Below are 25,107 nucleotides of genomic sequence, written 5' to 3'. Positions count from 1 at the left end.
TGCAGGGCACAGCCCTTCCCGGAGCCATGCACGAAGCTGTCCAGTTTTCACCCACCCTCCTCAGCTGACTCTCACGGTCCCCCTGCGTCATAAGTAAAGAGGTTATGATCAACCCTCTTTCAAACAGGTGAAGGAATGGAGATTCTTTCTCTAAAGGATTTCACCGCCACATTTAAATGATGGTTCTCTGTGTGGATTCAACTTTAACATTGTGTGTAAACACCTCTCTCTTCACAATGTAAAATGCTGATCACCTTAGCACATTAGAAAAGTCTTATAAATTTGAGAAGAGTTGAAGCTGGGTTGAAATTATGAATATAGTTAAAATAACAGATTACACATGAACACCATCACCTCTTGCCAGTGACGACTTCTCTGGGAGCCTAGATGATCAGCATGCACGGGCAGAAGGGTGTCTCTTTTCACCTTGGAATGTAGAAACAGAAATGGACGAGGTAGGGGGAAGGGGAAGGGGAAGAGCGTCACGAGTCCCAGCTCTGCTGCAAATAGGATGTTGACTTTGGGTGGACTGACCTCCCTTGACCTTGGTACCCACTCTGCAAATGGCAAGAGCAGCATTTCCTTATCTGGCTCCTGTCTTATGTGCAGCTCAAAAAAAACAAGGTATGTGAAAATATTCTTGTAACTATAAAGGGATTATAATTATTTTTTAAAATATTCTCTCCAAGTAGATATTATTTTTCTCTAGTCAACATCTCTTATTTCCCAATTCTGCTTCTAGAATTGGTCTTAAACTACTCTGGGATACAGTCTGAATAACAGACTCTGAGAGTAGATTATATTTTCAATTAGATATTATTTAGCTTCCTATTTATTGCACAACATTAAGGTAAAGATTTTCCTCCCAACTTAAAGTTTAATTTTAACATGTTAAAATCCAAACATGTTATTTCTGGAATATTCTTTGAGTCCTGCAGATTTTAGCATTTTACAGTTCTCTGCCAAACCCCTGCTTAAACACATTTAATAATTTGGCTTTAAACTCAGAATCTCCATTTTAAATATTGTCAGTGGTAGCCCTGACCTATGTTCCTTCTGTTCAGGCAGATTCTTTCACGGTACAAGTAGCAAGGATTGAGGACTTGACCAGGAAAGCCTTCAGCTTCATCTTCCAGGGCTGGAACCAAACAAGAGGACTTTTCCTGAAGTGCTCAGTATAATATCTTCATCTGTACTCAGTGGCTCATGAAAATGCATTCAGAATGTACTCTCTAGATCTCTTACCATGGCAGGTTGGAGGCTGCTAAGACAAACACGAGATCCTCGGAGCGGGCCAGCCCATCCATCTGCACCAGTAACTCAGTCTTCATCCGCAGGCTTCCTTCATGCTCTCCCCTAGAGAAAGACGAGAAGGTGAGATGCTCCCAAGAGGCAGAGTCTTTGCTTTCATGACCAGAGTGACACTCATAGCAAGGACTCAGTGACGGCAGACCGGGTTCCCTTCTGACAACTAACCCCTTCCCTGCCGCATTCTCAGGAGCTACTCATCCCAGGGTTGGAGAAAAGAAGCAATTGGTACTACTTTCAAACAGTAACAGAAAGGAAGTAAATGAATATAATGATGATATTGAAAAGAAAAACAAAGGTTGACAATGAACCAGAAAATAACCGAAGGGGAGACAGTGGCACTAGTAGATTAAAAAAGGCAGCCCCACTGTGTCGACCTGCCGTATCATTTACCCTTTTAAAAAATGGCTTCATTGAGAATAATCCTTTTCATTTATATAGCAGGCATGAAAGTACTTTACACACACTATTTCTTTTAGTATAATGTATGGACATAAACTGTCCAAGAAGAGATGAACCACAACACAATATTTCATTCTCTTCTAATAAGAGACAAGATAATGACACGGAAACTAGGCTTTCCTTGCACAGCAGAATAGAGGCAGTTTTCTGTGCAAATTCATCCTCTGATTTCCCCACCACCCTCACTGCTGAGACCCTCCAGCCAAGAAAGAGGTCACTACACCATAGGACGTGCACAATCAAAACTGGCTCAAAGTCCTGACCAGCTCCAGCAGGCTCTCATGTAGATCAAGTTAAAAGGAAAAAAAAAGTGCCTTTCTAGCACAACACAACATTCAGTTTCTCATCTCTGCCTGTATATGGTGGCAGCCCAAATTAGGCTTATGGGTTTTTTAAGAACTGTGCCCCTTTCTATGTAAGAGGAAATATAAATATCGTTATATATTTATCTAGCATTTACACATAATTACTATTCTTTTAACATAACATGACCCCCAAAGTCTTCAGACCACCTGCCCTTATTCCCTTAACCTTTGAAGACTCTCGTTTTAGTGTTTAACTTCCAGACAAGGAAACTGACACACTCAAGGCTGGTAGATGAAGTTTCCAAAGTAGCTCAATCAAAGCTGTGGAGGGCCCTGGGGATGGAGATGGGCAGAGTGCATGTAAGGGCGAGTGTCACTGCAGTAAGGCAGGCCAGGAGCACAGGGCATTGCAGAGGAAGTGACCACTAGGGCGGCCTGGTGGGCTCCCAGCCAGGCCCCCGTGCAGCTGTTCCCGCCAGGCCCCCTTTGGAGAGGCAGATCACCTAGCCTGGGGCTGACTAGCACCCATGAAGCCATAGAAACAGTTGCATTTCAATCAACGACATGAATCCCATGCATCTTGGATGCATCTTGATGGTTGTTTTTCTCTGCTGGGAAAATGGTTTTTAATAAGTAAAATTTCATAAATTATATTCCAGTTATACTTCCAACAAGATAAGTTTACTTTTTATTAATATTAGTTCTGCCTTGATGATAGACCATTAGAAGCCATCAATAAATGCAGCTGTGTTGAGTTTTCCCTGAGAGCTGTTTTTTCAAGCCAGGGATACCAAGTTTAGTAAAAAGTTTCAAAGAAAAACACCTCTGATGAAGACAGAAAGGTGTTCTTAAAACACACACACATACACACACACACACACACAACCTCATTACAGTCTGAGATGTGTTCTGCCTGCTGCGGACATTAGTGGACACTTAATCTTTAGAGATAACATATGTGACATATTTAAAATCGGTCCGGCTGAGCCACAGTCTGGTGTCACAGAGAAGTGGCGGCTTCCCTGGTCTCACACGCCTTGTCCAGGGCTGCCTCTCAGGGCGTAGCCCTTGGCAGCCCCGTTCCCCCCAGGCAGCCCCTCTGGCTCCAGGAGGTGTTCACGGGCGGCTATTTGGAGCCAGCAGGATGGTTATGGCAGCCTGGGATCAGGGGCTGGGTGATCTTCAGGCCTGAAATCCACTCTGTGGGGAAAGGGCAAGGGAGAATGACATTTCCTCTGGTTATAAAAACTATTTAAATCAGCTATTCAGTTAACATGATCTAATTTAAAGACCTTTCCGTGTGTCTGCAGAAAATCTGTGGGCTTATTAATAGGCTCATTCTGCTGGTAAATGTCGATGGGCTTCCGACCGTCAAACACACTTACGAGAGGGGAGAAGTGATGACCAAAAAAACCCTGTCTGTTACCCAGGAGCCGTGCCTCTCTGACTCATCACTGACTCCAGCTCGTCCAGGAAGATGGTGGAGGGGGCGTGATAGCGGGCAAGTTCAAATAACACCTGGGTAGGAGAAACGCAACCACTTGTTAATTCATATACTTAAAGTTCTCAGATGCTCCCAGAGATTAAAAGCTTAGGATAGCTGTAATATTAAGCATTTATGCTTCACTTTGTTATTTCACAATAACTTTATAATCATTACAGTTACTTCTCCCTAGCACTACCCCATGGTCCAATTATTTCCATTTACCACTTGGTAAAATTACAGCCAGAGAGAGTAAGTGGTTAGCTCAAGGTTATTAATCATAGGATTTCCCTGGTGGCGCAGTGCTTAAGAATCCACCTGCCAACGCAGGGGGACACAGGTTCGATCCCTGGTCCGGGAAGATCCCACATGCCGTGGAGCAACTAAGCCCGTGCGCCACAGCTACTGAGCCTGCGCTCTTAAGCCCACGAGCCACAACTACTGAGCCCGCATGCCACAACTACTGAAGCCCATGCGCCTAGAGCCCGTGCTCCGCCACAAGTGAAGCTACCGCAATGAGAAGCCCACGCACTGCAATGAAAAGTAGCCCCCGCTCGCCACAGCTAGAGAAAGCCCACGCGCAGCAACGAAGACCCAACACAGCCAAAACTAAATAAATAAAAATACATAAATTTATATTTTTAAAGTTACTAATCATAAATGGGAGAGCTTAAGATAAAACTCAGTTCCTGAACTTTGTTAGTTAGTTAGCTAATTTGTTAGTTAACCCTTGAGACCCCCTGCCAATAACATGTTCCACATGGACACAAAAGCCTTGGAATACGTAAAATCAGTTAATAATTTTTTTTCCCTTACCACTTAGAGACAATAAGGTTATTCTCAGAAGGAAGAACTGCAGAGAAAGGGTAGAGTTCCGGTCATGGGCAACAAGGCCAAAGAATTTTGCCCTTTCTGCTCCCCAAATTACTCCACGGGGTCCCCAACACTGCTGTTTGGTAGGCTCAGGTACTTGAAGGCAATTCCCAATTGAATAAAATGTTCCATTCCATAATAAAATATTATAGACTGAATAAGAACAGGAAAGCAACCAGCAAAAGAACAGCCATAAAAACAAAATTGAGAGCTCTAAAGGGAGATGTGGTGGCGATGAAAAAAGTGTAAAAAACTATACCTAAAAAAAAAAAAAAAAAAAAAAACAAACTATACCTTTTTTTAAAAAACCCTGAAACTAATCTCTTGAGCACCATATACAATTCTTCCCTGGTTGATCAGAGAAAGCATTAGAGATTTAGAAAAGAATAGATGTTCTTTAATAGGCATAGGAGATTTATTCTCTGTGTCACTTAGCACTAGCAAAGCATCACAGAATAAATAAGAGGGGAAGGGCTCAGAAAAGGCCAGATTGTGGTTTTCATAGTAGTAGCAGGTCGTCCCTTACAGGCCTCCCTGTCACTGAATGGGAAACTCCTCACCTTCACCGCTGCTTGTGTGTGTGTGGTCCCTCCATGCTCATGCGCAAGTGTTTTCCTTTCACAGAATCCTATTTCTGGCTCAGCCCAGTGAGCTTAAGAGAACAGTGTCAATGCCGGGACACTCATCACAAATGTTTTTTAGACACAACAGAGACCAACTCATTAGCAGCAGGTAATTTGTCTTCCTGTCACAAAAAGAAAAGCTCAAATATACCTGGTATTAAGGATGATTACAACAGCAGCAATCTACCCAATGAAAAATGGCATATTAGAACACTTTACACGTTTTTAAGGAGCTCCCCGAAGTGCAGAGAGACCAACAGCCTCGATAAGACCAAACATCCTGCTGGAAGGAGAACCATGTCTGGAGCCTATGTCTCCACATGGACCACACCACTACCCTTCCACTGCCAGAGAATATATAGAATATATAGAACCCTGGGTAAGTGCTTGGGAAGCATTAGTCTAAAATTTTCAGAAGTTCTTGGAGGAAGTTAAATCACACAACTGGGGGAGGGTGGAATGTTGAAAGATGTGAGCAGCAACAGGTGTGTCCATTTGCTAACGAGACCACTCAGCTACTCAATAGCATCCACTCCTAAGAGACATGAACATTAGGAGGGGAGGGAGAAACAACCACGGGCTCCCTATAAATAACTCTTTAATTGGAATAGAAAGAGAAGCAAATGGTAGGAAAGCGTCTCTGATTTAGGGGAAGGCCTTGAAGGGCTTTCTTTATCTGAAAGCTTCACTGTAAGAATCTTGACAGCATGACCAAGGTTTTCCAGGTGAGGCTCTTTCCAGGAGCTCAGAAAATAAGAGTAATTTCTAAAAGGACAGAAGATAAGATCCTTCCAGATTAGCATTAGCAGAGTTATCTGGTTTCCTTTTCTTAAAAATTAATTAATTACTTTATTTATTTATTTATTTATTTTTTGGCTGTGTTGGGTCTTCGTTGCTGCATGCGGGCTTTCTCTGGTTGCGGCGAGCGGGGCCTACTCTTCGTTGTGGTGCAAGGGCTTCTCCCTGCGGTGACTTCTCTTGTTGCAGAGCACGGGCTCTAGACTCGCGGGCTTCAGTAGTTGCAGCACGCAGGCTCAGCAGTTGTGGCTCATGAGCTCTAGAGCACAGGCTCAGTAGTTGTGGCTCACGGGCTTAGTTGCTCTGCAGCATATGGGATCTTCCCGGACCAGGGCTCGAACCCGTGTCCCCTGCATGGGCAGGCGGATTCTTAACCACTGCGCCACCAGGGAAGTCCTGTTTTCCTTTTGAATTATTTTTTAATATCCAAAAAATGTATTTCATAGAAAATAAGAAATATGAATATCTTCTAAACCTATAGAAAGATGCTCAAATTCATTCAGAATGAAAGAAATGCATGTTTGAGCACTTAACTATTACTTTCACTATCAGACTGGCAAAGATTTTTAAATTTGGATACTACATGGTGTTGGCCAGGGTGTGAGGAAGCAAACACACACACCACTGATGGGAATGTAAGCTGGTGCAACCCTGTCGGCAGGGCATTTGGCAATCAGTGGTTTTCTTTCCTTCTGACCCAGCAACTCTACTTCTAAGAAATTGTCCTACACTACACTATATGCAAAGACACGTGTACAGAAAGACTCTTCACTGTAGCTTTCTTCATACTAGCAAGAGACTGGAAACAACCTAAATGTGTATTAAGAAAAGATTGGTTAAACACGTTTTGGTACAACCATGCAATGAAGTGTCATGCAGACATATTAAAAACATGTTCTGTCTATCTATAATAGTGTGGAACAATATCCAAGTTACATTGTTAAGTGTGAAAAAACCCACAAGGTACAGAAGAGTATGTGTGCTATGTTCCTACTTGTATCTTAAAAGGAGGGAGATCGAGATACAGTTGTTGATGTTAACATAGATATAAATAAATGTTCTGGAAAGCAATTGTAGGAGTTTCCTCCAGGGAGAAGGCTCAGGGGTCTTTTTTACTATTTTTTTTCAGAAAGACTACTTTTTTTTCTTTGGCTGCATTGGGTCTTCATTACTGCACCTGGGCCTTCTGGCTTTCTGGCTTTCTCTAGTTGCGGCGAGTGGGGGCTACTCTTCCAGGGGCTCCTCTTCGTTGCCGTGCATGCGCTTCTAATTGTGGTGGCTTCTCTTGTTGCAGAGCACGGGCTCTAGGTGCGCGGGCTTCAGTAGTTGTGGCACACGGGCTCAGTAGTCGTGGCTTGTGGGCTCCAGAGCACAGGCTCAGTAGTTGTGGTGCACGGGCTTAGTGGCTCTGTGGCATGTGGGATCTTTCCGGGCCAGGGATTGAACCTGTGTCCCCTGCATTGGCAGGTGGATTCTTAACCACTGCGCCACCAGGGAAGTCCCTGAAAGGCTACTTTTTAAATGTATGGTAAAGGAAGGGGAAAAAATTGGGGGCGGAATCATTTCCTAACTCTTAGAAGTCTAGCAAAACAATACTGAAGCAGAGGAAAACTTGAGTTAAATAAAATGCTCACACAGAATGGAGCATTCTAGTTAAATGACTTTTCTGGCTATTCAACATTAAACAAGAAAGTCCATTTAGTTTAAATCTTTGTTAGGAATATTCATTAGGGCTTTCCTGGTGGCGCAGTGGTTGAGAGTCCGCCTGCCGATGCAGGGGACACGGGTGCGTGCCCCGGTCCGGGAAGATCCCACATTCCGCGGAGTGGCTGGGCCCGTGAGCCATGGCCGCTGGGCCTGCGTGTCCAGAGCCTGTGCTCCGCAGCGGGAAAGGCCACAGCAGTGAGAGGCCCGCGTACCGCAAACAGAAAACAAACAAACAAAAAAACCAGAATATTCATTAAACATCTGAATTTCTTCTTTGCCTGGGTGAGTCTTGTCCAGGGAATCTTCCTCCGAGCACCTTGCAGTGTTTTGTGCTCATAGTACAAAACACCACTTTTCATAACAGGAGATGAGTCTAAACTGATTCTGGGGGCACCTTGTAAGTTTTGTTGTTCCTCATCACGCAGAAATGGAATGTTAAAGAGAAAAGTCTTCATGCTGATAAGAATTCTAGTTTGTTGGATTTAAGCTAATTGAAATCTAGCTAACTAGAATCACATGGAACCCATAAATTTAGAAGCAGCTAAAATTAAACCCTGTCTGGCACTGAGTTAGACTCAAGATGAAGAACAATGAAATAGAAGATGTCAACATAGATTTCCATGAATTACAATCTGGTAGGGGTGATAAGAATTTATAAAAATTTACACATTTGAAGTAACTTGAGAACAATCACAAAGTAATAAGTAATAGGTTATTTTAGGTAAATCAATCCTTTAAAAGTATTTTATTATCACTTCCAAATAAGCCACAATATTTTGAAAATAAGTCTATCCAAAGTAATGTAATTTAAGCATAATATTTTAGAGTAATTTCTTTTCAGAAAATATATCATATTTATACCCACTTTGTATTGATTACTTATCAGTCATCCTACAGAGTGCAATAGTTTAACAGGATTTCTAAGCAGGACCTACCTTACACTGAGGCATAAATCAAAAAACAAGTGTTCTCATAAGGTGACTGGAAGATATAGTAAAATTTTATAATATAAAATATACCATATACTATGAATGAGATATTGTAAAGATGGAAACAATCTCTTAAGGGAAGAAAAAAATCCCTACAGGCTATGGGCTCTGCAAAGGAAAGTTGCTCAGAGCACCTGAAAGAATAATTAAGTTTTAAGTTTCTTGATTCTTCCTTAGAGTATCTAGTATAGGGACTAGCATACCATAGTAGCCTCTCAATAAATGTTATTAACTAAATATACTGCACATGCTTAATAATAAATGCTTCTTGAATGAAGAAATAATAGACCACTTCAGAGACAATTTTTTCCAGCTTCTATTCCCAAGTCGCATGAATTGCAAAAGGGCTGTTGGTCAAATTCCCAAAGGAAGGGAGATCATGTTTGATGATAGGGGCATGACTGATAGCCACACATAGTAGTCAATCTACCTCCCAGGTTTTTGGTAATTAAGATCCAGGATAAATTTGAACATACAAATCACTTAAAACAAATAAGATATAACCTCATTTTGTACCATGGTATTTTGCCAGAACTTATTCTAAAAAACCAAAATCAAGAATCCCTACCCGAACAAGCTTTTCTGAATCCCCTCTCCATTTGCTTACGATGGTAGATGCAGAAATATTAAAGAAGGTTGTTTTGCATTCCGTAGCCACAGCTTTGGCCAGCAAAGTCTTTCCTGTACCTAGAATCACATGTGGGTAAAATATATGAGCGGCCCTCGAGCTCCATTCCTCTGCCTGCAGACGGAAGGCAGTCACACAAGCAAAACAGGAGGTGTTTACTCAGCAAGCACTGCCCCAGCCCTGAAGTAAGGACAAATGGGGCAACCCGTCCTCTGCACACACGCTTCATACCAAGGCCAAAACAGAAAGCCCTTTACCTGGAGGTCCGTAGAGCAGCAGTCCTTTCCAGGGGGAAAGGATTCCTGTAAACAGCTGTGGGTACTATGGGAGCAAGGAACAAGGATGATGTTTAGTATTGGTACATCAGCCTGCGCGCCCTGAGCTCAGGCAAGCTAGGAGAGCTAGGGTGAAACACACGCAACTCTGCGTCAGGCCCTCCTTTTTTTTTTTTTTCCGGTACGCGGGCCTCTCATTGTTGTGGTCTCTCTCGTTGCGGAGCACAGGCTCTGGACGCGCAGGCTCAGCGGCCATGGTTCACGGGCCCAGCCGCTCCACGGCATGTGGGATCTTCCTGGACCGGGGCACGAACCCGTGTCCCCTGCATCGGCAGGCGGACTCTCAACAACTGCGCCACCAGGGAAGCCCAGGCCCTCCTTTTTTTAAGGCTGGCTTTTTCCTTCTTTCCTTCTCTCTCCCCCTCCCTCTCTCTCTCTCTCTCTCTCTCTCTATATATATATATATATATATACACACATATATATATGTATATATATATATATCTTATCCCAATTTTACTTTCACACTTGATAGGATGCATGGCTTAATTTTTGTCACTTTTTAAAAGAGCAGTTATTTTAAGGAGAAGAAAGGCATATGTAGGTACTTTTCTCTCCGTTTCAATAGTCATTTCTCACATGCATAACATCATTTCCCCCAGAGTTCGACATATATGCAGAGCATCTGGCAATCTTTTGAATGTTGTGAAGCAGGAATGCTCTTTAAGATACATACTAGAACCAACATACAAAAGTGTATGTGAATAAAGCTCAAAGCTATGGTGAAGCCCGATTTGGAAGTTGCGAACATTCAGTGCAGAATACATTATGAGACACTGACTCCAAACAGGACATGCGTGGACTTTCAGTGAGTCTCTCCCATTAGTTCAAACTCAAGCCATCTGGAGTTGATAGAGAACCAAGGAGAAGGAAAAATAATAGTAAAATTATAACTAGCTATTAGTTTCTTGCTGATGCTAATGTCAAAATGTTGACATCATGTGGAACTTCTAATACCATGGAGATAACACAACCAGAGTCTGATTGGGCAGTTCTATTCTTTCGTACAAGAAGTCTTGTACAATAGAGCCACTCAGAGGAAATAGGGAATAAATACATTTCCACTAATTCTGAACACCAGTATATTTCTTACCCCCATGTCTGAACACAGGAAGGAAGAAAGGGAAGACAGTCCAAATTTACTGATTTTGTCCCATTCAAAAAGAAGCATCCAAAAATCAGGGGCTGCAAGGGCCCAGTGGTAAGAATAAATAGGTTATTCAATAAAGTAAATCTGTGATCCTAACTGCAGGAGATTACAAAAAATGGCCACAAATTATTTGCAGCTCCTTCCACCAAGAGGCAGAGGATATCTGTCTATCGCTTGAATCTGGATTTTGCCTTGTGAATTTGGCCAGTGGGACATTAGCAAACAGAAGAAGAGACTTGAAAATAGAGACGAGCAAATATACGGAATATGAGAAGAGACACGGGAAAGGCTCACGGATTGGGTCCTGCCCTATCTTGCTTCTGTCTGGGAACTCTCTGCACCGTGTGAGCAAGACTTGGGCTCTCCTGCCAGAGGACGAGAGGCAGAGAGAGGCCTCAGCTGCCTGGTGATCCCAGCTTTCACAGCTTTTCCAGCTTTTCCAGCCACCCTGGCTGATGCCCCAGACGTGTGAGTGAGCCCAACCAACATCACGTGGAAAAGAGCCAAACTGGCCCAGCTAAGCCCAGCCCAAAGAGCCCACCCACAGAATTGCAAACAAATAAATGATTGTCATTCTAAGGCACTAAGTGTTGGGGTGGTCTGTTATACAGCAAAAGCCATGTGGTACACTGACCTTCTCATCACCACTGTTGTAAACCAAACATGAAGAGTCTTGTTTTTCTATTTTTCTTCCTATTTAGTGAGCCACTCTGCACAAAACTTTGTCAGGAATAAGCTGAGCACAGCCCTATGGCTCTACTGGCCAGTGCCCTGGAAGGGCCTGTCTAGTCTTTACAACCAGCTGAAAGCAAAGCCCCCAATGACGGGGGTGTTGGGGGCAGGGGGAAGATCTATGCAAACAAAGTCAGATGCTCTCTCTTATGGCAGGTATTTCTACTCTAAATATTTTTAGGGAGGCAGGCTGATTTGAACCTATAGTAACTGACAAATCATATATACTATAGAGTCGTAGATCTTAAATTACCTCTTAGAGCAGACACCTGCCTTCACCCAATATGTAACATGATTTCAAATTGCCTAGAATGGACTGAGCCTTGGTGCTCCAGTGTTGACAAAATATTGTGACACAGGCAAAAAGTTAATTTGTGGACAGAAAAGCACCCTGTCATTCTCTTCCTGATGGGTATATGACATATAGCTTGTCCAATGGATAATGAACAGAAATACCTCCCAAGAGGTTTCCTTCCCATCCTTACCCTTATAGGATACACAACAGCTTCTTTGACTAACTGCTTGGCTGCATCGAGTCCAATAATGTCATTCCACTTTATGTTTGGATTATGGAGATAAATGTCCTGCAATGCACATTTGATCATTTTGTTAAAACTAATGTTCTCCTCCACAGCTGTAATAAACACTGGAGCAGCAGAATACCTGACTTACAATAGGACATAAAGTGCTTGTGATAAACACTTTTCATATTAGATACATGTGTATATATACACATTGTAATCTGAGGCTAGTTCACCAAAGGGATGTCATGAAAATATTCAGTGATATTCCCTGAAGAAGACATTGCTGATATAATATGGTACTTTTAGGGTAAAAAAAAAAAATCTTCTAATGAGGGACTATACCTGTCTTCGGTCAATAGCAAACCATGCTGATTTACAACCGTAATCAAAGAAGCTACAGAATATGCCTACAAATTACATTAGCTTTACTCTGAAACATAGTTCCTAGCCGTTGCCTGCCCTCTCTCTTACTCCTTGATCTCGAAAACACTTTCGTAATTTGCTGCCTAAAAGAGAGAACGCTCCTCTGAAACCAATTTCTCTTTTCCCCTAGTGATCGCTCCCTGCTTCCATCAGGAGCAATTGCTTCTACAAAATCCAAGGAAGCCAACAACCAAGCGAAAGTCTTCCCCTCACATAGCAAAGCCCTGTAGCAACCACTGAGGGTAATCAATTAAGGTAGCTTTTACTGATACTAATTTACAGTTTCCAAACTTCAATTTCGCTAGATGATCAGAACAGTCACTCAGGGGCCTTTCTCAGTAGGAGCTGTTTTGGGCAAGCTGAATGTCTAGAGTGTTACGGCCAAAAACAAAACAAAACAAAACAAAAAACCCACCTCTTTTCCAAAGTCATTCTGAGTGACTACAGAACAATCTGGAAACTACTTTTATATTTATTTAATTTTTAAATAAATAATACATGCACATGGTTCAAAAATATACAAACATATTTTTAAAATTCTGGTGAGATGTTATACCTCCACTTCTGTCCCCCATCCTCCCAGTTCCCTTCACCAGAAGTGACAAATTTTATTAGAGAAACTATTTATGCAGGTGATTTTCATGGTGTATGATGTATGTATGATCCATTCCTGGGTGAGCTGACAAAGGTCTCAGTCTTCCAAAATCTTGGGAGAACCACCCTGTCTTTAAAGGACCACCCACTCATTCTTATTACCACACTTTCTTAGGAAAAGCTTGGCACACAGTGGGGATTCAACTACCCTGGAGTTCAAGGCATCCATAGATAATAGCAGTATTCCTTGCCTTCTTCTAGAGTTGACATTGAATTCCACGTGGTACTGTTTAAGCTCCCAGTAGGAAGTCCCTCCTTACATCAATCAAAAGTTCTCAAGACTCAGCAGGACTGCCTCAGGAGGTGGTGAGCTCCCATCCCTGTCAGCATTCAAGCAGGGTCTGCACGACTGCCTCCCACTGTACTGTGGGAAGGGTTCCAAATGGAATCCTTTCAGGCCACTTCTACTCTACAACTTTATTATCACTAGTCCTGGTATCCTTTTGCAAAAACACTAACAAGACTATTGATTTGGGGGTATAAAAATATTTTTCTTATGCATCCTAATTACCACAGCCTGGCTCGATCCCTCATCCTCTCACTGGCAATAACTTCAGAGCTGGTCTTCCTATCTCCATGTCTTTGATAGCCTTCCACACTGTCATTAGAACAAGCTGTCTAAAAGTACATTTGATTGCCCCATTCTCCTGATGGACGACTTTCGAAGATTCCCAGTCTCCCACAGACTGACTCCAGCCCTGGGTCCTGTTCGCAGCACCCTTACATGCAGGAACCCTGGCCTCTCTCTCCAGCCCATCTCCCACCATTCCTTGCGTCCCAGGTGGCTCCTGAGAAGCACTGCACAAGCGCTACAATTTCACAGGTCTGCACCTCTGCCCAGAACGCCTCCCCCCACCCTCTTCTATTCTTTTTTCACGTGGCTGTTTCCTGCGTATCTTCTTCCCTAACACTTTCCCCACTCCTTGGCGCAACAATACCCATCCGTTATGCTCCTGAAGTGCACCTTGCCCGTGGGACGAGAATCCCTTATGGGCAAGGACTGTGTTGAGTCGTTCACCTTTGTGTTTCCAGCCACCAGCACATGCCTGACACATCAGAGGCGTGCAGGGGACAAATGCTGGGCTGAAAGGAGACCTGGGAGACCTTAATGACCTCAGAGCAGATGTAAAGTTCTTGCATCATTTTAAACATCTCTCTGAGCCTGTCTAGGTTTCAGTTTTTCATTAAATACAAGATCACTGGAAATTAGAAAAACCTCCTATAACTCAGGAATCTATTCTATTCCCAAGGAACTTGCCCAAAGTCACACAGCTAGAAAGAGGAGGATCTAGGAATCAAATCCAGGTCAACCTATTCCACAGCCTGTGTCGTTAACCATTAAACTTCACTGTCTTTAGGTCCCGGAGGCCAATCTTGAAAAATCAGTAGTTTGGATGGTAAGATCCTTCCTACTAATCTGTTTCTTCATGAAAATTTCCAGTTAGGAAATCAGACTCCCAACATCTCTATTTCTAGGCTTCGACTGTTTAAACAAGACGCAGACGTGCTCTTTCCTTCTCTGAGAGGCTTTCTTTCCTTAAGTCTTGGCTCGGCTCTAAACCCTTTCACCTGTCCCTTCCACTCTAAGTCTTTTTCTCTTTGGGTTTTCTTGGCCTCTATAGTGAGATGGTGGGCTTTTTATATTGTAATTTTACGATTCTATAATTGATTCATCATGCATTATTGTGCCTCTAAACAATATGAGTGCCTTTGCAAGTGGGGGCACTTTATAAATAAATGATTATATTTATTGTTATTAATAAAAGAAGCAGCCCACAATGCTCCAGGAGCCCCAGTCCGCCTCCGTAAATTTGTGAATTGAATATCAGATCTTACCCGGCTCACCACGGCTGCCAATTCTCGCATCTCACTGTTCATGCCAATAAATGCACTCAGAGGTTTCAACAATCGTTCCTGACAATAGGAATAGAAAGCCTAACGTTACAATATTACTTCATCACTTGGGAAGAAAAACAGAGCACGGACTTCCAGGACACAAATGGTGGCAGGTTGCTATGAACTTTGACTTGATCTCAAGGTTTCTCTGGACTCAAAATTATATTCCCAAAGTTCATCTGGATTTTGGCAGTTTATAAGATGAATGTCCCATCTTAGCCACTTACTGAAGGGTCTGGGTTACAGTCGAAGCTATTCAAGCCAAGTTTGCCGGTTGCTCCTTTTATGGCATCTGTGAGCAGCCCTCGGAAGTCAATGATTTGGCCCTGAAAGGGAGTAACAGTTATTGAAACGGCTATTAAAACATGAGGGGAGACTAACCTTAATAGCTCAGTTTCATTAAATTAAAACACATTTATGTGCCTTGGTATGTAGTGCAAACTTAAAGCCTCAAAAAGAAACTGCACTAATAATGAACAAGATGATTTCATCAAGTTGGGGCACTCTAGGAAAAAGAAACAAGTTATAAAGAAATTCTTCAGAATGGAGTTGGTTTGGATAAAATTCCCAAGCATTTGTCAGTTCCTGACACACCATCTGCTTCCTACATGTCTACTTCCCCTGTATTGTCTCATCCTTTTTAAACATTCCACACGCAGGAAGACTTCACTGGCACAAGAATATTAATAGCTCCTATTTATGGACCACACTGTACATTTACCACTCAGGAGACTGCCTGGCACAAAACAGGTGTGCAAGGTACTTGTGAGGATTATTTCCAATCCTTCTAACACTTCTGCTAGTCGGGAATGGCATCCTAGTTTCACAGATGTGGAGGTAAGGCCAGAGAAGTTAAATGATCTGCCCAGGGCCACACAGCTAACAAGTTATTTAAGACCAGGATTCAAACCCAGATATCTGTCTCCCCTACCCATACTCCTTCTGTCTCCCCTAGAGGCAGAATGAAAAAGCAAGGATGCCTGTAAAAAATAAAAGACAGTAACAGTAGCCAACATTTACTGAGTGCTTATTATGTGCTGGGTGTAAGACTAAGGCACTCCATTCATTATGACCTTGGAAGTGGGCACTATGATTATTTCCATTTCACAGATGAGAGAAATGAGGCTTGGAGAGATTAAACAACTTGCCCAAGGTTCACAGCCAGGAAGGTCTGACCTGGGCTTTGAACCTAGGCAGGCTGACTCCAAAGCTAGTGCCTTTGGAAACAGCACATCTACAAAATTTGCACGGGGGCCTGGGAATCATGAAGCTAGGGGCTCTGGGATGGTGATGAAAGACCCATTTTGGAGATAGGCCCCTGACCATATGCCCTCATTCAGCTTATGAAATGCTAGGGAGAAAACCGTCCACAGTTTACCCTGAGGACATTTCTGCTGCAAAGAGAATTTATAGCCAGATTCTTTCAAAGGTTAAGTGCTGGGTTAAATAGTCCCTTCCTTGACCTGATCAGAAACATCCATTCACATTAACATGAGATGTTCATGAGAGCAGCATTGCTGGGCACACAAGTAACCAAAAACGTGACATAGGTAGTGACGGTGAGCAGGGAAGTATTTCTCCATGGGCAGCAGTGATTCCAATGTGTCACCCCCAGGAATCACCCATATAATCGAGGGCCTAAAAGGAGCCAGTTCTGGCCCATGAAGCGGCTCCCCTTGATTTCAGGGAGATAGATGCTCCCAGTTCCCCTCCAGACACACACACCCAGAGTTTGGTTTGCCTGAGAAGAGCTGGCCAGAGGTAAGTCAGCAGTCCCGTATGATCGGAGAAAGAAAGATGACTCAATGATATTCAACCCTGAAAAGTTATAATCAAGAGAAACACGTTGGTGTCGATGCTGCTTTTTATTTCCAAGTGACCCACTTTTACCTACCTTTGGCCTACAACTACCCAATATGGGTCTTTTCTGTTTGAGAGACTGTTATTGACGAATCAGGACGTGAGGTTCATTAGGAAAGGGGTAAATATCTATTGAGGACAAGATCAGCCTTATATCAACTGAGGTTTCCTGGTTCACATGAAATTACATTCAAGCCTGGAGCCACATCTCCAAGGAGAAAGGAACACTGTTAGTCAACTCCTACTGACAGGGCAGAAAAGAATGAGTGCGAGGCCACAACTCCTGAGGTATCGCAGAGCGCTTTGTTACTGTCATCACAGAATTTTTAAGCTGAAAGGAACCTTAGAAGCCATCTCTTCCAAACCCAGCAATTTACAAATGGGAAACTGAGCCCCTTGGAGATGGGGCCGTTCATTCAAGTCCATCCACCCAGGAGGGAGATCCAGACCAGCACCTCAGGGTCTCAGCCGCAGCCAGTCCCTTGCCAATTCACCCCACAGCCAACCTTTGATCATCACATATTACTTTTCCTCTTTGACAAATATAACACTTAAAATTTTTCATTTTCAAAAAGAAAAGGGAATTCCCCCATTTAGTGTTCAGTTCATGAGTCCCACTTACTTTTGGTGGGCGGATGTTTTCTTCTCCACTGCCTTTGTTGATTCCAGATATACTTAAGCCAAAGTCAGCACTCTCCTTATGAGTGTGATTGACAAGCTCCTGGAGAAAGAGGAAGACAGTGAGAAGTCAGCTGCGGAAAGCAACTTCGAGATGCTGGCTGCAGCTGCCCGTCCCGTCGTCCCACACCATTCTGCAAACAGGGACTCCCACGTGTGATTCAACCTCTTCTGTGCAGACCCAACAAGATGAATAAACTCTGCCTGTGCCAGGAAGGAGGAGCTGTCCCAGGAAGCCATGGGCTCTGAGAGCACAAGCAGTGGAGGAAATGGTTGGGCCTCCACCCATGCCCACTCACTGGCCTGTCTTTTCTCCTCGGACCAGAGGTATTTGTGGGCAGGGGCGGCTGAGTTTGGAGATGCAACATAGTCGACAGTTAGCCAGCCTCCTGTGGGATTCATCCTGCCCCCCTTCACCTCCCCTCCCCCTAAGCCAGTTTGCAATGGCCAGGACCACACAACCTCCTTGCAGGTGAGAGATGCCTTTTGACCAACTGAGTTTTGTGATGATGCCTTTCTATCCCACCAGACCGCTTTGACATGCATTCTTTCATTCCTCTTCACCATTTCCATTAGTTCTCTTTCCTTTGAAACCTGGTATGTTTTGTCCTAAACCAGAAGGTTCTTGGCAAGGATTTCACCCGCCTGCTGGGCTCTCTCCTCTTGCTACCCATCTCTTTCCCCAAAAGTCCAGTGTGGAGGTCTGGGGTGGTGACCCACCATGTGCGCCTTGGAGAAACCCAGTAGGAGACTGTGAGGCCCAGCCACACCCAAGACTACACTGGCCTACACTTCGGACCCCAGGGACACGCTTCAGGACAGGTAGAGCTGGCACCTACGGTTTCCTCAAGCGGGAGGATTGTGCTTCGTGAGGACCAGGCCCTCCTGCTCTGACTGGGCCTAGGACTCACCCCTCAAGGCCTGTCACCCAGCACTCAGACCAACGGAAAGCTTGTGGGGAGGAAGGAGTCCTCCTTCCAAGTGAAGAAACGTTAGGAGGCCCGGGGATCTGCCCGTCCTTTTAACCCAGTGTGCTGGAAGAAAATCTACAATTTAACAAAATCAAATTGTGCTCAAAAAACAAATAAATGTGACTTTTTTCTTGGGGCTGTTTCTCAGCCACCTGCAATTTTACCAACGTCAAGTAAAGCCGGCCCGACCTCTTTAGGATGCTCCCTGTAGAGGGGCTTGGCGCCCCCTGGCTTCCCCACCGTGGTTTTGGACCGTGGCCTCTGCTGGCTGATCTTGGGAAGATTTTGACAACTGTCGCTCGTCACTCTAGAGGAGGGAACAAAGACCATGGTGGAAGTCCTTTTAACTGAATTTGAGGCAGCTAAACACCTTGCATAGTGCATTTAAAGAGAGTTCTGGAAAGATGCAAGTCTGTCTGCACTGTCCTCCCACTCTGCCCAGCCCGGCCCTGTCCCTCTTCAGTCTATCCAGGTTCCTCCAAGACTGGGCTAGAGGGTCCACTTCCTCCTAGAGGTCCCCGACACCCTCTCTTCATTTCCCCTTCACACCACCTGGCTTCTACAGATAGCTTTCTATCCCTAAGAACACACTGCTCTACAAGCATTCCTCAGATGTTTCTTCCCACCTTCCTTTAACAACAGCACTCAGACCAGGGGAAGGGTGCGGGGCAGGAAGGGGTCCTCCTGCTGAAATTAAGAAACGTTAGGAAGTCCTGGGCATCTGTCCGTCGTCTCAATCCATCGTGCTGGGTGCACCCTGCCTACTGCCTTTCAAGCCGCGCACAGCCAGCATCAAAAGTGGCTTGTGGAAGGGAGGCAAAGTTCCCTCATCTCTGCTGTCACAGATCATTCACATTTGCAGAACAAATTTTCACCAAATATTGTTCACTTGAGGCAAAATGAACTGATGGGGCTGGAAGTCCCAGTGGTAGCTAACTCTGGTGGAGACGGGGAGCCTTGCCTGCAAGGGGGCCCACCCCGGGGGTGGGACTTGTGGTGGTTCAAAGAGTATGCATGCATTTGACTGTGTTTATGTCATACATCAATTCAAAGGTAAAATAAACCTGTCACTATGTCCGCATAAGTAGACATGGAATATTTTCAGGTAGGCGACGATATCCAGAGAGAGGCAGGGTGTGCTCGCGGGGCAGAACATGAGCTCCCCCACGGGAAGTTGTTTGGTTCTCGTCCCTCACGTGAGGAGCGTTTACAGGACATTCGCTAGAAGTATTTCTCCCCATGTTCTAAGTGGTCTCACAGAGCTGCTATTTCAACCCCATTTTTTTGTAGGAAAGAAAAAGTTGCTGGTGTCTAATATAAACGCGTAGGTATTTGGCCAGCAAGATCACCCACGCCAATACCACACCAGTGTCCGCTCGTGGTGATCCCAGTGTTGGGCCCTCTGGGGTGAGTGTCATAAGACGTGGACAACTGGTGGTTTCTCAGTGCATTTGTCTTTCATCTGTAACCAAGGAACAAGAATGTCTGTCCCTTAGGCATTTTGCTGGCACAAAAATCAACCATCTATGAAATGAGTGCCAAGCATTGTACAAGTACAAACCCTATGAGTAGCATTGGTTTAAATGAAGTAAGGAGACATATATATATATACACATACACACATATATATACGTGATATATATATAAAACGTGCCTAAACATCCTTGTGAGGCTGGCGAAGAACCAGGAGTCATTTTCCCACTTTCGTTTCCCATTGGAGGTTAACTGATTCACAGATTTGCTTTGACATGACCAAAGACATGTGCACTAATGTACAAGCAATGCAATTCATTTCCAATCAGCTCTAAGGATTGTAAAATTCTTCTGAATATGAAACCAAATTCACCCTGCTTTAACTTTAGTCACCAGTCCTTGGTGTGCCCTACGGAATTCTGCAAAGAAGGCCTAATCTCTCTTTAGAAAGTGAAGACTGCCACCGTGTTGTTCTAGGTGCCCACCCCCACCCCAAGTCTTCTGTTCTTCAAGCTAAACACCTCCAGTTGCTCCAAGCACTCCTAAGGTTACCTGGCTCCCAGAGTCGTCCTCATCCTGGTCATCTTCCCTTTGTCCACTGTCATCTGACTGGAATAGAGTCACTTCCTACGTTTTGGACGCTGTGTTTCTATTGATGAGGCCCGAGACCACATTAGCAATCACATCGTACTGTCGACTCACACTGCATCTTCTGTCACTCAGATTTCTAGGTCTCAGATTTTGTAATAATGGAGCTATTTGTTGTGAATCTTTGATTAGACCTTAAACATTATTTCATTACAGTTCATCTTGCTATTTTGGACCCGTCTCCTAATTTGTCCAGATCTTTTGGCATCCTAACTCTGTCATTCGTCACACAAGGTAACCTTTCCTCCTTTGGGTCATCTGCAAATCTGTAAAGTCGGAGCTTGCTCTCTGGTGTGAGATGCAGGAATTAGGAAAAAGCACTTTCATTTGTTAATGACCAGTCTCATGACACAACCTCTCATTTCAATAACTATTTTAAGTAGAAAATTATACACAAACACCATGCATCGCTTTTCTAGTTATCCTTCCTGACGCCAACCATCTGCCATCCAACCTCGATGGTTGCCATGTACAAACAGCTACCCAGAGAGGGGCTGAAGAAGCCCCCAGCTGTCTGATGCCACCATGCTCCAGCCCTAAAGGGAGGCAAAGGGCTCCAGGGACATTCACTCACAGAACGTTCTGCCAGGTAAGGAATGCTGAGGAAGTTCCAGACATGAATGTGTGGCTGAAAAGCTATCAGAATCCAAAGGCGCCCCAAAGCTGCCTCTTAAAATGCTGCTCACTGTTTCTGTTCCCAAGTAGTTACCATTATTACCAGAGTCTGACTAGCTTTATGGAAACCATAAATAAAAGAAGAACACTGGTCAAAACAGTAAACCTGTTCCTAAAGAATCGCACAAAGCAAAGGGAGCCTCAGGCTGAGTATCAGTGAGTATCATCAGGAAGCAGGCTCGGGCTCCACGGCTCTTCTATAAGCGATGTCAGACACCTTCGCTCATAAAAGGTGAGGTGTCTCAGTCCCTTCCTTCTTAGGCTGCAGACAAGGGACTGGAGTCACAGAGCAGAGAGCCTAGTGGGATTCGCGGAATTCACAACACTTCTTGATGGCCTAATGAGTTGCTTATTATGATCACAATCTAAGTTTACTCCTTTCAATTGCATTCTAAGATTTCAAAAAATGTTGTTCACTGCCTGAGTGGTTGTGTGGCCCCTGCCGGAAGCCCACATCCACCTTCCCCTGAGGTCTGGGCTTTATTGTAACACCACAGGCCTTGATGCCCCAAAGCTGTGCCGTCCGGGGCATTTCTGAACAGGCTCCGACGACAGGGGTGTGGTCTGGAGTGAAGAGAGGAATGGGATGGACACTGAGGCAAGACTGGGGGCCTGTGTCAACCCAGGATGGTCAAGAGACAGAGGGGCTCTAATCAGATACCCCAAGTGCCAGATGAGATTTGGATTTGAGAAGCTGGAGAAAGAAATATAAGGTGAGCATGAGAAAAGGAGAGGAAAAGATAGATCTGATTCCCTTCAGACAGTCAGGACATGTGATCTGGAGTGCACAAAGAAATGACAGGTACGACATGAAAAGGGAAAATTATATTTCTTGGGTGCTTACTATGTGGCAGGAACTCACTATGTGTCAGGCTCCTGCTCCAAGCTTGTAAGTGGCAGAGCTGGGAGCTGAACATGGGTCTTTTAATCTCTGAGGTCCATACTTTTCATACCACCCAGCCTAGAAAGACAGAGCATCAGTGGACGCAATTCTTTGTGGTAAAACCAGAGAACCAACAGACATTGGTCCGTGTCCTGAACATCTGTAACATGAGGGGAACCCGTGGCTGGGTCCACCAAGGTCACAGGACCAGTCTGGTATTGCTGGTAGGCAGACATGGAGCTGCACTACAGAATCTTCTGGAAACAGATCCCACAAATTCCTAGAGTTGAGTTGGTCAAGATGAATTACCATTTACTTTACCTTCTGGTCTTCCCTCCACTTCTTTGTGGTAAATTATTTTCTGCTGTGGCAAAACAAATATGGGAGGAAAAGGAAAGATTTAATTTTTAAGAGAAAGCGATTTTTCGGTATGTTTTTCCTTTTACATTCTTCTTAAAATTTGTGCTACATCCATAAACTCTAAGCTATTCTCATCCAGAGAGGAGTGGAATTACCTACCGGCGAAGAGAAAGAAGCCCATGCTTCCCAAGCATTTCCACACAAGGACCCCAAAGACCTCAGATATTAAACATGTTGGAGAACACAGACTCAGTGGCACCTCCAAGGTGGGCTAGCTTTATAGTTACCATTTTATTAAGTTTTCATAAACTTGACACCATTTTGCTGTGGTCCCTGGGACACCAGGATGATTGCATGAGCCTGGCAGGGAACACTTACCAGTCTATTCTGCCTGTTTACCTTAAAAAAAAAAGACATTGTGTCCAATATCCCAGGAGAGTGTGGTTCCAAGCTAGAACTAGCATTCTAGATATCAGATCATGTCAGTAACAGTCCTGGTGGCCCAGTGGTTAGGAGTCAGTGCATTTTCTGCCAAAACCCAGATCCAACAAGCAGCCAAGGATGTGGAGCTTTGAACCCTGCATTGGAAGGGAGCTCAGATAAAACACCACCCTCTCAGAACACCTCCAGCTCTGAGATTCAGTGCTGGCTAATTTTAATTGATATTCCTCTTGGTTTCCTGGTCCCCACATGAAATGTTAAAGTCTGTGGCTTAACAAGTGCCTTGTAAACAGGACAATGATCTCCCTTGGTTTATAATTACTTTCCCCACTTACAGACTTCTAAGTCAATGTCACTACAAAACACAGGACCCTAACTTTAGATCCTTCCTCCAGCCAGCCTCCTTGGCTGTTAACCTATACTGGGTCTTTGCATTATATTGATCATTATCTGGATTGATGGCTTCCAAAAGCATTTCATTATCTATACAAGAGCTATTAGCCTCACCAATACTCATTTTCATGTTATTTTCAAGATGGATAATAGGTCTTCCCAACAAGAAAAAAGTCTTCTGTCACTTATTGTCTTCCAACAGCTCTTTTCATCTCTAAAGAAATGAAAGTAATGCTGATCTTCTAAAAAGTACCTGTGACACACTGGGGTTTTGCTTTCACTGCCCTACATCATACAGTCCTCAAACAAATGCCAAAGTGACAAAAGAGACATCAATGTCCAGATGTCATGCTTAAATTGTCTGCACTGGATCTAAGAGAGGCTACACAATCCTTCTGGTCTATTCCTTCAGTGTAGGGTGGGGGACATCATCTATCTGGAAATAAAAGGAGGAAGAAACACAAAACGTAAAGATACCTGTGTCTGATGCCTTTTTGACAATTTTGGGGTATTTCTGAAATTTTATAAAATAATAGCTCTCATATTCCATCAAAATAGTTTCAAGATCAACGTTGTCACAAACTTCAAAACGTCGTAACCCCAGTTTAGTTTCCTGCTCCAAAGCATTGGCTGCATCAATATATCTGGCCATTTCACAGAAGAAAGAAAAAATTAACTCTAGGTAAAAAGAATAAAGGCAAACAGGCATCATAAGTCCAAGGAGACTCAATACAAATAGTAAGCTTATATTAAAGAGTACATCAAATGAAAACTAGAATACATGGGGTTTGCCTATAGAGAAAGAAGCCCCACATAGGTTAAGTATATCCAAATATTGTCTTTCAAAACATTTTGTAAGTACTTAAAAGTCAAATAACTAAATCAACTAAGAAAATGTCTTGTAATTTACTTTTACTCATTTTTAGCCAAAGATGATTATTTGCCCAACTTGATTACTTCTTTATTTACCAGTATTCATTTTAGGTCACATTTGACAATTGATAAAACCCCAATTCAACCCCAACAGGCAAGATTTGCCATCACTGAGGCAACTCAGAAGAATATGTCATGTGCTCTAAAGGGAATTCCAAAAATATGTTGATCAATATCACCGAGGAAATTTAGTATAAGAAGACGTCATCTACTTGGATGTATTGTATTTCTGATAATTTCTTCATCAGTCACAGATTATACTACCAGGTGCCTCTGCATGCATGTAGTGTCATCACCATGGGTGTCTCACTCGTTTTTAACGTGGTCAGTTGTAAGGCCATCTGACTTAAGTGGTCTAAGCAATGAAGGCAAGCTCACAATCCTCTGAAAGTGGAAAAACTCTCTGGTTTTAATCTGAGTCCCTAACTTCTTTTAAAACCAAAAATTCTCTCCTGAAAAATGTGCAATATGCACATATTAGCATACAATTCCAGGAGCTCATCCAAGGGCCTCAGATTAAAAATTCTCATTGCAGTCAGAGTTCCTTCTCTTTGATTTCAAATCTGGCAAGGTAGAGGAGAAAACTTTTTTTTATTATGCTTCCTTCCCTGTCCCAGATTCAGATCAGTTAGAAGACTGGACTTCCTTGAAAGAGGTTGCCGTGGCTATTTCCAATGACCTTGCTAATTTTAAAGAATTTGCAAACATCAATTGACTGTAGTCTGTCAGCTTCTATACTTATTAATGGCTCACCACGCTTCTACTCGATGTCTTAATCACCATTTTACAGAGAGAAAAACTAAATACATTTTTATTAATAATTTTTGTTTAGTATGATGTAATACATGTTCATTTAAGAAAACACTAGAAAATACAGATGAGTCAAAAGAACATTCCACTAC

At 43.5% G+C, this 25,107-nt stretch overlaps 1 protein-coding gene across 6 annotated transcripts in view; it reads right to left on the bottom strand.

Annotated features, from left to right (window-relative positions):
- Positions 1-25,107, bottom strand: part of KATNAL2 (katanin catalytic subunit A1 like 2) — an 88,319-nt gene that overhangs the window by 16,110 nt on the left and 47,102 nt on the right. For 2 of the 6 annotated variants that reach the window (XM_027118435.1, XM_027118440.1), the window contains 11 exons: positions 23,750-23,916; positions 22,400-22,442; positions 18,589-18,706; positions 17,373-17,471; positions 15,118-15,216; positions 14,831-14,908; positions 11,879-11,977; positions 9,434-9,497; positions 9,117-9,235; positions 3,502-3,593; positions 1,246-1,356 (listed from right to left, as the gene is read on the bottom strand). In XM_027118435.1, the coding sequence (XP_026974236.1) occupies positions 1,246-1,356; positions 3,502-3,593; positions 9,117-9,235; positions 9,434-9,497; positions 11,879-11,977; positions 14,831-14,908; positions 15,118-15,216; positions 17,373-17,471; positions 18,589-18,706; positions 22,400-22,442; positions 23,750-23,916 (1,089 nt within the window). The remainder of the gene's footprint in view (positions 1-1,245; positions 1,357-3,501; positions 3,594-9,116; positions 9,236-9,433; positions 9,498-11,878; positions 11,978-14,830; positions 14,909-15,117; positions 15,217-17,372; positions 17,472-18,588; positions 18,707-22,399; positions 22,443-23,749; positions 23,917-25,107) is intronic. The other 4 variants (XM_027118436.1, XM_027118438.1, XM_027118437.1 and 1 more) reach the window with 4 other exon arrangements.

The sequence above is a fragment of the Aethalodelphis obliquidens genome, unplaced genomic scaffold, assembly GCF_003676395.1.
Source record: "Aethalodelphis obliquidens isolate GAN/ISIS:26980383/991018 unplaced genomic scaffold, ASM367639v1 scaffold19, whole genome shotgun sequence".
Lineage (NCBI taxonomy): Eukaryota > Metazoa > Chordata > Mammalia > Artiodactyla > Delphinidae > Aethalodelphis > Aethalodelphis obliquidens.
The sequence above is the reverse complement of the archived record's forward strand: the minus strand, read 5'-3'. Positions and strand labels throughout refer to the sequence as shown.